Here is a 14,789-nt window from a genome sequence, read left to right as displayed (position 1 = left end):
GAGGTGTGTTAACAGAGGAAATCCAGGGTTCTGGTGGTGGTTGGGTAGTGATGTAATTCTAAAGAACAGTGTTGAGAGGTATAAAAAAGCTGAAAGATTTGAAATATTGGGAGAAAAAAATTTGGCAAATTAGAATTAAGTGGGCCAGACTTGAGGCTAGTAGACCCAAAAGGTCACTAATACCCCCAGTCTTCCGACCATTAGGTACCAATCTCTCACCTAATTGCCACCCATCAAAGTGTCCCTCCATAACTTGCACCACTTTCATACTCTCAAGTATCTGTCCCTCGTGCTTTTATTATCAGTGGGGTCTTACATTCACATTCTCAACTTGAAACATATTAGGATTCTCTTTTTTTTTGAGATGTGCATTGTCTGTTTATGTCCATTTCTTATACACCACAAACATCGATGTGGAAAGTGTTCTGCACTCCATATTCATCAGTTTACTAGCTTATACATTCTTTAATAAACATACACTTCCATTGAGCAACAATAATTACTCCTAAAAGCGCCCAAACTCAAGCATGAACTTTTTGTTTTTCTTTTCTCCTGAGAACAAACTTTTGTATATAGTTATTAGTTGGTTTCTCATAAATGAACTAAAGATCGATCCGGTGTGGAGAGAAGAGTGGCAAATTGAGATTTTCATTTCCAATGTGTTTTAAATAATTACATTTTTTTTTCATTTACCTGAACAATGGCTGTTTTTGATTCCTTAATGGTAACACCTGGATTGTGTCATTATTCAAGTTTGGAAATAGGTTCTTAATAAAAATTTCACATTTAAACATACCAAAAACCTCTACTTATGTACACAAAGGAATTTTTCAGAGATAATTTAAGAAAGGAGAAAATATGCAAATAAAAGATTAAACTAAAACTTCATATATTTCTTGACCTTTGTTTTAGATAACCACACACTAAATCCTACCGCCATAGATATCCCCTGTAATACATGCAGACATGTCTTTACATAAATATAGTATTTATCAAAATGCAGTAGGGTGAAATACTATTTATTTTTGCATGAGCCAAACAAAAACTGCTGGTGTCTCTATCTCTATCATTTCATCGAAACTTCTTTCCCAATTCTTTCAGTTGAGATGTGCATGCCTCTGTGACTTTACAGTAAGCAATACTTCACCACAGATGCTGCAACAGTGTAACATGTGACTCTGTTTGAGCAACACAGATCTGCCTGTAAATTGAGACAAGATGTTCCATCCAGCTCATGTTCTCTATCATCTCTAAGTGTTTCACACACACCACCTTTTACTCTCTTCTCAGAGACCTGCTTCAACACAAGGATATATTTGAAACTACCAAACAGAAACTATCCAGCCAGAGAGCAAGCCTTGCTTTTTTTTCCCCCTCTCATGAATTTCTTGTGTCTCTGAACTTCCTGCCACCAAACAGGCTGAAATCCAACGCCACTGCAATTAGCTTTCTATTTAATCTTCCCATCGTAACCTTTCATCTCCATGGCAACCTTGGGTCACATGGGCATTTATTAGAACCTAATGATCTCATAATTAGGAAGCCAATTAACCTTCTTTCAGATTAATCCTTAGTTCACCCTGGCCTTAAATTACACATTGCACTAAAATACAGATTTTCCCCAAAGAATGTTGATTATCACAGGGCTGTGCAGGTAATATTGTGTATGTAGATTTTCAAGAGCTATCAGATAAGATACCACTTATTTGGCTTGTTAGCAAAATGAAAACCCATCAAGTAAAAAGGGCAATAGAAGCATAGACTTAGTTAAGAGACAGAAAACAGTTGTGGTAAATGGCTGTTTTTGGATGGATTGAGATGTATAGTGATGTACCCTAAGGTTCAGTAATAGAACCACTGCTTTTTTTATATACATTAATGACCTGGACCTGAGGGTATTGGCATAAATTTGAAATTTGCAGATGAAGTGAAACTTCTGACTGTAATAGCAGTGAAAAGGATAAAAATGGACCTTGAGGACATAAACTGTTGGAATGAGTGGACATTTAGCAGATGAAATTCAGTACAAAAATGTTTGATAATTATTGGTAGGAAGAATGAGAAAAGCCAATATGTGCTGAATGATTTAGTTTAGTGGTGCAGGAAGGAGGAACCTGGGTCTGTAGAGCTGGTACAAATTATGAGGGCTTATGAAGTAATTCCTCAGAGCCGGTGTCGCTTCATCAGATTTCCTTTATTTACAAATTGTATCCCACTCTTTAGAGTACTTCAGGTACAAAGTCAGAATCCAGACTGTCAGTAGCCCTGACACCCCTCCAAATAAGGTGAAACTCCCTGATTGGGCAGACTATCACTCCCAATCTTTTTTGGCTAACCAAATAAACTAAATCAAATTAACGGGAGGAAAAATTAAAAGGAGTAGCTCCCAAAAGGAGGAGAAACCACTCAAAACAAAGGACAATGTGGAAAGAAAACTTAAAACATCAAATCAAAATGTGATTAAAGGGAATCAATAATGCACCCCTGTCCCTGTGTGCCCAGTGGGCATGGAAGGTGTTAATAGTGCCCTTGGATATCGCATGCTCCCTCTCCAGGGACATCCAGCTGCGAATATAGCCACAATAGAGGAGTAGACAGTCAGATCGGACGATCCCCTCAGCCGCCTACTGTCTGGACTTGTAGATTGCAGCTTTGCCAGGCCCAGGAGCAGTTCGCAGGCCATCATTACCTCAATCAGGGAGCTCATACTCTGACATGCCAACTTCATGGACCTCATTGATGTTATTATAGTTTAAACAGTGAATAAAGAGAAACTGTTTCCACTGACTGAGGGTTGGTAGTTATAAGGCACAGATTTAAGGTCAAAGAACCAGAGGTGATAAGAGGAAAAACTTAATTATGCAATTACTAGTTAGGTTTTCGAGTGCATTGAATGCTGGTGATGAATACAGATCATAGCTTCAAAAGGGAATTGGATAAATAGTTGCTAGAGTGTTGTGGAGTGGAACCAACTGGATTTCTGTTTGGGAAAATGTTGCAGACCTGATGGGCTGTATGAATTCATTTCATGCTGTACTATTTATGGACTACTGATGCATAACGTTGTGATAAAGAACAAAGAAAATTACAGCACAGGAACAGGCCCTTTGGCCCTCCAAGCCTGCACCGACCATGCTGCCTGAATGAACTAAAACCCTCTACTCTTCTGAGGACCAGATCCCTCTATTCCCATCCTACTCATGTACTTGTCACGACGCCCTTAAAAGTCACTACCGTATCCGCTTCCACTACCTCCCCAGGCAACGAGTTCCAGGCACCCACTACTCTGTTTAAAAAAACTGCCTCGTACGTCTCCTTTAAACCTTGCCCCTCGCACCTTAAACCTATGCCCCCTAGAAATTGACTTTTTCACCCTGAGAAAAAGCTCCTGACTATCCACTCTATCCATGCCTCTCATAATCTTGTAGACTTCTATCAGTTCGCCCCTCAACCTACGTCACTCCAGTGAGAACAAACCAAGTTTCTCCAACCCCTCCTCATAGCTAATGCCCTCCATATCAGGCAACATTCTGGTAAAACTTTTCTGTACCGTCTCCAAAGCCTCCACATCCTTCTGGTAGTGTGGTGATCAGAATTGAACACTATGTTCCAAGTGCGGCCTAAGGTTCTATAAAGCTGTAATATTCTGATGGCCCATGTCTAAATCTCTGCATCCTAAATGGCTGATAAATCAAAACAAAATCAATAAAACAAGGGGAAAATGTATTACTTTATAATAGGTACAAAATTACAACTACTCCTGGATCCATTTATCTACTGCTCTCTAATCTCTTGGAAAGCTTGTCCTAAATTCCTCTATGCAATCCCGTAAAGTAAGGCCCATATAATTTGTTGCCATTAATTTGTGTTGTACTTTTAAAAATAACAGTTGGAAAAATAAAATTGTAACTTCATAGGTCATAGTTCTCATTACATTGTTCTCATTACATTGTTCTCATTAATATTGATGGCTATGATCATGCCCACTGCTTGGGAATGTTTTCCACAAAAGCTTATGTTTTCTCTCTCTGTTGAATGTGTCCATGAGTTGCTTTACAGTCCTTATAATTATATTTTACTCTGCAAAGCCAACAAGTTGCAGCTTTTTCTTGGCACATCTGCTAGGGTATTTCCACCTCACACTGATACTGTGTAATGAAGCGTTGCCTGGTTTTTTTTCTGTCGTCACACAGACAATTTTAAGGTATGACCTTTTGTTGCCTATTTGTATTTGTGAGTAGGAAAGTCAATTTTAAATAACCCAGCAGCAAGCTTTTTGCTTTTAAAAAAGGAAAAGAAGTTAGTTTATTTTTTAAACCCTTGCCCTGGAGGTTACAAAAGAAAACTGTGGGTGGGGGATTTTCTGGCCCCTCTCACTGGTGGGATCTTCCAGTCGTGTTGAAGTCGACCCCCCTGGATAGGTTCCCTGGTGGCAGAGCCATGCCAAATCCCATCGATTTCAGAAGGATCAAAAGAGAGATCCCACCAGCAACCATATCTTCTGTAGGGTGGGATTTTGGAGAAGGGGTGATGATTGGGAAAATCCATGTCTATGTCTATGTCGTTCACTGTCTCTCTCACAGGTGCAGTAAAAGTAGGCAGAAATGAAGATTAAAAAAACACAAAAAAAATTGGAATGTATCTCAGACTTTGTGGAGACCTATTATTTTGTTGTCACATTGTTGGAAGTGAAAGATGTGAAATTGCAGAGATGCCTCAGTAATTGCGATGGCTCCCACAGTCAGTCTGCAGGAGGTTGATTTTCTCAGGTAACAAGTGGAATCAGCTAGGGGTAGAAAACAAGAGGATATTCCTTGTATCACTTTCAAGAAGTTTCAGAGTGGCCTTTTTTATAGCCTAGTTGATTACAGCAGTTCAATGGCTGTGCTTGTTGATCTCTCTCTCCCTGTTTGATGTCTGTCTGTCTCATTTTGCAGCAGTTTGCTATATTTTAAAGGCCTCTTTATCAGGTGGCCGAGACAAACTGCTAAGTCATCCTTCAAACAAGTTATGAAGAAAGCAAACAGCAAATTGTGGTCCATTCCATGAATTTTAGCCTGTGAGCTTTAGCTTTTCACTTGATAGTTGAGTATTGCTGAAAAAGGGACATGCCATCAAAGCTTTTCATCTTGCACTCAACAGGGCAAATTTGCAATACTATCAACGATAAAGAGAACAACAATTTATACTGCATGAGAGAGTGCTGATTAGTTGTGAAGTGGACTCTGATTGGTAGAAGCATTGCAGTGATGAATGCAGCATAGAACAGTTAACTACTCAGCTTTTGTTCAAATTCAAACCATGCATGTTGACTCTAATTGGTCAAAGTATTGCCGTGGGGAATGAACCAGGGAATGACCATTCCCTCAAGCTTTTGTTTAGTTGAAAAAGGCACAATGCACGGACATTCTCCTTTTCATCTGCAAAGGACAGGGCCCTGTCTGTATGAATATATATGGCTTCTAGCATATGTAAGTCAGCCACATTTTGAGCCCGACTGAGAACCTTTAATTAGTTTTTGGGCACAATCAGGATTGTTTAACAAGTGTTGTCCAACCATGGAATTATATTTAGTATTGACCACTATGTTTTGTGCTTTGAAAGCACGTACAGATTGGGTACAGTCAGTACTTTGTCTGTTGCCAACAGCTGTAGGGATGGCCTTCAAACCTGGCATCACACTGGCACTGAAATGCACACACTATATTAGTCATTAATCTAATAAGTAACTGTAGGTTTTAAGTTCTTAATAGTTCACGTCTTTGTGCTTGAAAGGCCGCTAAAGTCAATGAAGAGGTGCTGCCCCTCCTGTGAGATTGCTAGCAGTGGGCCACCCTATTGGGCTTCCTATTTCCCATGTCTGCCCACCATGTTTAATTGGACAGAAATCCTGAAGGCCGCTTCTTAATTTGCTGCCACTGTAAAAATTGCAACCCTCATCCCACCACGCCAACATGAGCACATCTGGATTCGCAACCCAGACTGTAGGCTGATATCAGGATTACAACCCAACCAGGAAAATACTTCATGGTGAGATGGTCATTTCAGTCATGCTACCAGGAAGAGGTATCAATTAAAAAACAGGACCTCCCCACAAGGAAAAGCACCTTGAGTTTCCCCTCTGCTGGTTGTCTTGCAAGATCAACAATTTCAACAGTGGTCAGCAATCTGGTTGCAGGATTGGTTGCAGAAGATATTTTCCTGTTATGGAAATGCACCAGGAGTGAACTCCAATGTTAGTGCTCTTCCTCAATGAGAGATTTTCAGTTTTTATTTGTTTTTGGGTTGTGGGCATTACTAATTTGGTCAGCATTTATTGCCCATCCTTGGACTGGTCGTGGTGAATGGCTTGCTTACACCATTTCAGAGATTAGTTAAGAGTCAACCGCATGGTTGTGAGTCTGAAGTCACATGGATACCAGACTGCTGGGTAAGGACAGCAAATGTTCTTCCCTGAACGATGGTGAACCAAAAGGATAGTTTACAACAATGTGGTAGTTTCATGATCATTATTAATGAAACTAGCATTTTAGTCCATATGTATATTTTTTTAAATATTGGGTTGTCTAGAATTCTGCTTTCACATGAAATCAGGAACATTGTCAAGTTTTCAGAGTTGATTGGTGTCTGTTTTACATCATGCTCATATAGAGCCAATCAGACTTTCGGAACTATTGGACTGTTCCTTTCCATATTACTGGCAGAAATGAGGCAATGAAAACTATAAACATGCAGTCAAAGGCCAAACAGTAGATTCTTCCTCTCTGGATCTTACTTTGCAAATCTGAGCACAATACTTTAGAAAGAGAGAGGGAGCAAACAGCATTTGCAATTGATTTCTCTTCTGCTTGGTAAGCAGTCATTTAAAGCATACTGCTAGCTGTATATTCCAGAGAAATTCTATTCATTCATGTCTGCTGCAGTTGTTGTTTCACAAACCTGATTGCCTTTTGATGTCTTGTCTCAAAAGCATTTGAAAAGTTCCAGGTTTGTGTGTAGTCACCAGGAGATGGGGTCTTTCACATTCCCCAGCAATTAGTTTTTTCCCATTCCACTTGGTGGAATGCAAGCTATGTATTGTAGCAGTCAGGCAGTTTTCATTGTCTTTAGACAAATGAAAGATCAGCCTCAAAAAAATACCTTTAAAAGAGACACATTTTTTTAACAGTGTTGCCCTGGAAATGTAATATTTCCAGGGGAATTTTGGCTTTTGCTTTAGTGCACTCAGAGTGATGAGTTGAAGGGTCTTTGAGCATTATAACAAATGTGCTGCTGATGCAAGGGCCCTACTGTAGATGACCATGAATTGCAAAATAGCCCACTTTCAGTCAAGCTGGGTGTATTCAGGAGATACCTACAGAAGGCATGTTACAGAATCCTGGTGATGTGGTGTAAGCAGGTGAACCCATTAAACAGAGGTGTACAAAATCCAAAGCCCTGGAATCTAGCAGGTGGGAATGGGTTTCTTTGACGCACATAAATGGACATATGTACTTTTTATCATTGTTTAGAATTGGCTAGTTCAGAACTAGCTGCTGTGCCTCAGTGCCATGTGGAACTCTAATCAAATTTGATTTATTATTGTCACATGTATTAGTACACAGTGAAAGGTATTGTTTCTTGCATGCTATGCAGAAAAGCATACCATTCATAGAGAAGGAAAGGTAAGAGTGCAGAATGTAGTGTTACAGTCATAGCTGAGTGTAGAGAAAGATCAACTTAGTGTGATGTAGGTCCATTCAAAAGTCTGATGGCAGCAGGGAAGAAGCTGGTCTTGAGTTGGTTGATATGTGACCTCAGACGTTTGTATCTTTTTCCTGGCAGAAGGTGAAAGAGTATGTCGAAGGTGTGTGGGCCCTTAATTATGCTGGGTGCTCTTTAAAGCCCCGTCTATCTTAGACCCCACTCTTTCCTCTTTTCCCCATCCTCCCACACACACACGCTCACCCTGGGACACCTGAAGGATGATGTCCTGAGTGCAGACACACCAGGCATTGCCAAAGAACCACCTTGGCTTCCACTGTTTGGCTAGCTCTCTCCTGATGGTTACATTAGCAAACTCGTGCACTCCATCCCCAGGCTCATGACCTCATACCCCTTGACTGCAGAGGCACTGATTTCTCCTGCTACTCTCCCTGTGCTCACCTCCGTGCCAGCAGGGAAACAAAATAGTCAGCAGTGATGTCCATGAGCTCAGTACAGGTGTGTAACTGTGAAATAATGTGCTGTGTCATCATGTTTGTTGTGCCTGTGCAGGAGTGCTGCCTAGTCTGCTTGTGCAATGCCATGCAGTGAAGTGGACTCTGTGGCTGCTGGAACGTGAACCAATCAATTAACAGGAAATCCACCATTTTAAAATCTCCTGAACTGCTTTCAGCAGCTGCTGGAAAATTGGGGGCTATTCCACGAAGGTTCTTCAAAGGAAACAACTTGCATGATGCATATCGCCGTAATGAGTTGAAAGGCAGGACTAAGATTTTCAGAATGAGGAATTATTTTCTCAAATTGAGCATTTCTTTATAAAATTTCTAAAACTGAAAGAATGTTATATTTTAAATGCTGTAACTCATTCAATTCTTGAAGTTACTAAGCCAAAGCACAGGGTGAACAAGGCAGATCCGAATCCACCTTCCTATTTGCAAATGTCCATTTATGTGTGTTAAAGAAACCCATTCCCACCTGCTAGAGTCCAGGGCTTTGGACTTTGTACCCCTCTCTTTAATGGATTCACCTGCTTACACCACATCACCAGGGTTCTGTAACATTCCTTCTGCAGATGTCTCCTGAGTACACCCAGCCAGAGTTCAGCAACCCGACTGAAAGTTCACTATTTTGCAACATATGTCCCTGGAAGAGAGAGACAAATAATATCCAAACTGACAAGAAAAGGCATTGCACCCTATCTTGGGCTTGATCTGACTCTTGATTTAGCCAGAAGCCTGAGGGGAGCATCCCTGCCAGATGATCATGGTTTCATATTTCAACTATCAGCATATGTCAGCTTGTGAGTTTTTTTTAATGACAATTCTATTTACAAAAATGAATCATTACAAAAATTTGCTTCTTCCAGGTGAAGACAGTAGAAAGTTGTTCAATAAATGCTGCATTTCCATTTTGTACTGCAGTTGAAAGCATTCTTTCTCCTTCTGTCATTTAGTCCAGGTCGACAAAGTCGATGTCTTCAGCATATCGTCTGATGCATTGGCAACGCAGGTTGAGGCCATGTTTCAGGATCAGACTGTGTTGGTTTGCACAGACTTGGCATGAGGCAAGAGCCCTGGCCGAATTTCCTGGGGTGAGACTAGAAAGACTGTTGTTTGTCTCATGGTGGCCAGACACACAAAAAAAATCTAACTATCAGCTTGTGTTAGCTTGTAAGGTTTTTATAAACCTGTTTCCCCCTGTGTTTAAAGCTTGTTAATATTAGTTAATAAGATTGGTTGGTTAATCCAGTCCACAATCAATTCATTTCAATCAGGACACTTGGAACGTGGGCCAATTGTGTTCTTTTTTCCCAGTGCCCCAATGTTAACTGCTCAGGTACTTGAGACAGAGAAGGTGTAAGATGAACAGATTGGTTTCTATGAGCCACAGTTTAGGTTTGTTTACTTAGTGTTTGTTTAATTTGTAAAATAACCTTATGATTCAAATAGTCTATTGTGTGGATGTTGAGGTGACTGGCTATGAATTGTAACTTGGAAGGTTATTTCTGTCAGTTTATGCAATGGTGTTGTTACTGCATGTGGAGCATATGACAGTGTGAAGAGAGAGAACTGTCTATAGAGCATAGTGAGCAACCATGGGAGGAATATGGAAAGGGCTCATTGCTAATATTTTACTTGCAATCAAACTCCAAACTGGAGTTAGTCATTCAGGTTCAATTGAAAGCACACAATTCTCCTTTCTGTCCTTGCAAAACATGTTTGTAAATATTTGAAAATTATTAATTGCAGAATCAGTAAAGTCTACGTGTGTGTGTGTGTGTGTGTGTGTGTGTGTGTGTCCACTTTAAAAATAGTTCAGAAATACCTGTTTACACATAGATGGGGAGAGAATAAAGAAGTTCAGCACTTCTCTCTCTCTTCTGCCCATAATAGAAAGGTCTATGCAGCTGAAAGGCAAGATGATCAAAATTTCAGATGTTCTAAGAAGCCAGGATTAAATGAGCACCAACATCTCAGAGAATCGTGAGGCTGAAGCTGATTATAAAGAAAGTGAAGATAGATTTGAAAACAAGGATGAGAATTTTCAGATCATGGTTATGCTTAACTGGGAGACAATGTAGGCCAACAAACACATACTGAGAAATTGGATTTGGTACAAGTTAGAATAATGGCAACAGAGTTTTAGGTGATCTCAAGATTTGTGAGGGTAGAATGTGAAATTCCATTAGAAACCTTTAGAATAGTTAAGTTTGGAGATGGCAAAGGGCTTTCAGCAACAAAAGAACAGAGGAAGGGAGAAGACAGGTGATGTCACAGAGGTGGAAATAGAAGGCCTTTGTGATCTTGTGACTTTGTGCTTGAAAGCTCAACTCTGGGTCATGACATAAAGGTTGTGAACATAACATGTTGGTTCAACTTCTGAGAGGTGCCAAGGAAAGGGATATGAAGTAGGTGAAAAGGGAGATTTGATGGGGAACAAAGACAGACTTCAGTCTTCCCAATATTTAAATGAATGAAATTTCTGCTCATCTACAACTGGATGTTCAATAAGCAGCGTGGTTAGTTAGCAACAGTGGAGGAAACAAGAGGGGTAGTGGAGAGGTAGAGCCTGGGATCGCCAGCATAAATGTGGAAATTGAAGTTGTGTTTTTGGATTATGTTGACATGGAACAATATGTAGTTGAGAAATAAATGGACTCGAAAGATAGATCATTGGGGACACAAGAAGTAACCGTGGAAATGAAATGAGAAACTATTGCAATTTTGGATACAATTAGATAGGAATGAAACGAGGTAAGTATAGTCGCAGTTAGCTGAACTACAATGGAGGAGGATGGTAGAGTCAACTGTATCAAGGGCTCCAGACAGGTCAAGAAATACATTGAGGTGAAGTTTACCTTTGTCGCAGTCACACAGGATGTCATTTAGGACTTTGGCAAGAGCCATTTCAGTAGTGTGGCAGGGCAGAAACCTGTTTGGAAGGAATCAGACTTGGACTTCTGAGAAAGCTAGGTATGAATGAATAAACACTTTCAAGAATTTTCAGGAGGAAAGGGAAATGGTTTGCAAGTTTGCAAGGATGGAGGAATAAAGGTTGTTTTTTTTTTTGAGGAGTGTGGTGAAGGTGATAGATTTGAAGGATAGGGAATAGCTAACAATATCAGCTAATATGGGAGCCAGGCAGGGAGTTTGGGTCACCAGTGGCTTAGTAGGAAAAGGGTCAAGAAAGTTGGAGATGCAACTCATGATCCTGTTGTCCCTTTAGATAGGAATTTTGAACTTGAGGCATTAATCATCTCAAGCCAATGTACATCATCAAGGATAGGAGCAATGGGTGAATGAGACTTGACGTGAGTTAAAATGCACCCAGTAAAGCTTTGGACATGATTAACTTTATAGAACATAAAAAAGGGGAAGTCCAATGAGAACATTGTGATCATTAAGTTTGGTTTTAACTAAGATATGGATGAGATTTTCAGCAACAAATCTTTTGAGATGGGGCAGAGATGGGCAATATTATGAAGCAGATGGTGATGTAGCAGATATGAGATCAGAAATTTGGACTTGGCAAACAGCCTGGTAATAGCGGAACCAAGCAAGGACAGTCCTCTTGGTTCTGTCAAGCTGGATAACACAGAAGAGGTGTTGGAGGAGGACAACCTGTAGCAAAGGCTAATAGTTGGTCAAGAAGATTGATGATAAATAGTGCATCATGAGGATGTCATTTGTGATTTTGATTAGAGTTGTTTTAATGATGTGGCAGAAGTAGAGTTGTGATTGGACAGATCGAATGTGAAGTTATTGGAGAGATTGGCACAGATTTGAGAATGAACACGATTCATAAGCTATGGTTAGGATAGTAAGGTTGGAGATGGTGCTGTATTTTGCAAAAACAGAAGAATGAAAAACATTATCAGGGTTTGTCTAACCAATCATTTGTGTGGTATTTACTTCTATTTTTCCAACTTGATTTTATCCATATATGTTACCCAATGTTTAAATATTGCCCAGTTTGGGAGTTAAGTATTTATTTTGAAACAAAATGGACAATGTTACAGAGTTTTCAGCTTTTACCAAATTGTGTTTTCTGAATTAGTTGGCAAACTTGGGTCATCTTCAAAAGCCAGAAGCTCAGCTATTATTTGCATACTTCACTTGTATAACTTAAATTAGGGAACCAGCTATTTTTATAATCCTTTTTTGTTACTGTCAGTGGTAGATATACAGCTTTGAAATAAACCAGAAAATGCTGGAAACTAAGTCAAGCCAGCATGAAATGATGATTAACAAAATTAACATTTCACATTAATTCAGGTAATCAAAGCATACCAAGCTTTGATAAATTTTCACAATTTTTACATTTCAGTATACATTTGAGGATGACGACGGTTCTACAGTAACATTGGCTTGGGTTGGAGATGGAACTGGGGTAAGTCAATATTTTGATCTGTAAAACAGTACTTATATCCTTCCCTTCAAAAATGTAGCAATCTTTTTATAATTTATAAAGTCAGTCGTTTAATAATGTGCTTATTTTTGAGCAACTTTCATTTTGTGTTCACTTGAAGAGCAAACCAAAAGCTGTCTTCATGATGAAGCTAGCACTACTATTACGCTAGTAGGACGGATCCCATAAATCCATTCTTCCAGTAGGGAACCTGTATTTTCAGGGAATGCTCGCCAGGTTTGGAGCTACGAGATGGGTTCCGACATACAAGACTTGCAAATGCAAATACTTACCGAGAATTACAGGACCATTAATACTGAGTATTTAAGGGATTCCAGTCAGCTATGCAACATTCACTAACTATGTTTACTGCCACATTGCTAAAATTAGAACTTTCTGATCTGCTATTGATGAATTGCTTGATTGGAATAATGGTCCCACAGCTATCAAAGTTTTAGATTCCAGTATGTGCATTGTGCCATCTTGACCTGGCAAATCATGCAGAACCTCCACATAAGTAATCAATAGATTATGATTTAAAAATTCAGAAATGTGTCACTAGACATGCAATTCATCAACCTGGGGAGATGATTGGCACACACCCACTATGCACACAGATGATGACTAAGAGGGACAATGGAATTGGAAATGGAAATGCAGAAATTACAGAATGAGTTGGCCAAAATATGAACACTTTCAGAAGAAATTGGACCCACCATTGCTGACTGCACTGCAAAGACAGTCATGGAGGCTGATGAGTGCTTGGGTGAGCTGGTTAGAAGGTCTACCTTTCTTGCCTGGAACTTCAGCTCAGTTATTTTAAAGGCTGATAAACCCTTAGGTCCTCACCCTCTCATCCATTCCCACATTTCCACTCCATATCCCCTCGTAACATTTGCCCCTTCATATCCTTGTGCTCTTTCATGTTCCTTGTTGTCTTGTTATACTGATACAAACACAAACCATTTAAAAGGGTTCGTGTGAACACATTGTGTGTTTATTTATTTAGAATAGGCACATGTGAACATTTATACAGCAGTAGAAAGTTTGAAGACATCAGCAACAGCTCTGCTGGAATGTGCGCTCAATAGCTAAAGTGAAATTGAGACTGGATCACATGACATACTTTCTCTCTAGTGATTGCATGCTGATATCCCTTAAAGGCATGTTATATCGTCCCATGCCCCTTCTATATGCCAGTCACTAAGCTGTCTTCTATTTCCTTGCTCCCTCGCATTCTTTATGCCCTTTCACTGCCCAGTATGCACTGTATACAGAACCAATCAGAACCAATAATAAGAGTGGCAAGGATTTGAAGAGCTTTTGAAAAAAAATGACAACCAAAAAAAATCCCTGAAAAGAACTGCTCTTACAGCTTTATCAAAGTGTCAATAGATACAGCCATTCATAGTATTAGTAACAGAAGTTTTACCCACAGTTTTAAACATACAAACATTGAAGCACCATATGAAATGATAAATTATCACTTTTATTAAGATGGTAATCAATCAAAGTTAACACTCCCGTTCAGTCTCTATAAACAGACCTCTGCTAAGCTATCCCATTTGTGAGTCATGGAGCTCAGTCAAGCAGTCGCAATGAGACCATCTGGAAAATGCATCAACAGAACAAATGGCCACTATCCTCCCTACATCTGATTCTCTTAGATTCTTGGCTAACGAAGGAATCAATCTACCTCTGGCTTAAAAGTATCCAGTGAACAAAAACATTTCTGCTCATCTCCGTCTAATTAAATGAGGTGTAAACTAAAATCTTCGACCGTATACTACTCATTATGATTAAAATTGCAGTTAATATTTACAAGCTGTATTAGTTGTCAAACACACAGTCCAAGGAGTTTTCTAGCCTTTGTGACAACGCCCCAAATGTATCCCTCAATATTAAATTCTGGACTTTGGAATGTGCTAATCTGCAATACTTGGTCTTCCATGCAATACTGTTTGCATGGAAGACCAGCAGGCTTTGGAAAGACTAGTGAGCATTTTTCACTGAGTTAATGGCCCTCCATTATCTTGGTGTGCATCCCTGGGAATGGCCCTTCTAACAGAGTCCTGTGTCATGGACTGCTTAGGATAAACCTGGACAAAAAACACTATCGCTTTCTTTCCAGACCTTCTTTGCGAAGGCATATTCCAGAAGAAGTGGACAATCATCTC

General features: G+C 39.7%; 1 protein-coding gene across 1 annotated transcript in view; it reads left to right on the top strand.

The window, feature by feature from the left end:
- The window catches only part of LOC145344031 (sortilin-like), a 111,183-nt gene that overhangs the window by 33,092 nt on the left and 63,302 nt on the right, over positions 1–14,789 (top strand). The window contains exon 2 of the mRNA XM_080190758.1: positions 12,532–12,594. Within this exon, the coding sequence (XP_080046884.1) occupies positions 12,532–12,594 (63 nt within the window). The remainder of the gene's footprint in view (positions 1–12,531; positions 12,595–14,789) is intronic.

The sequence above is a fragment of the Carcharhinus amblyrhynchos genome, chromosome 6 (assembly GCF_965287045.1).
Source record: "Carcharhinus amblyrhynchos chromosome 6, sCarAmb.v2.hapA, whole genome shotgun sequence".
NCBI lineage: Eukaryota > Metazoa > Chordata > Chondrichthyes > Carcharhiniformes > Carcharhinidae > Carcharhinus > Carcharhinus amblyrhynchos.
The sequence above is the reverse complement of the archived record's forward strand: the minus strand, read 5'-3'. Positions and strand labels throughout refer to the sequence as shown.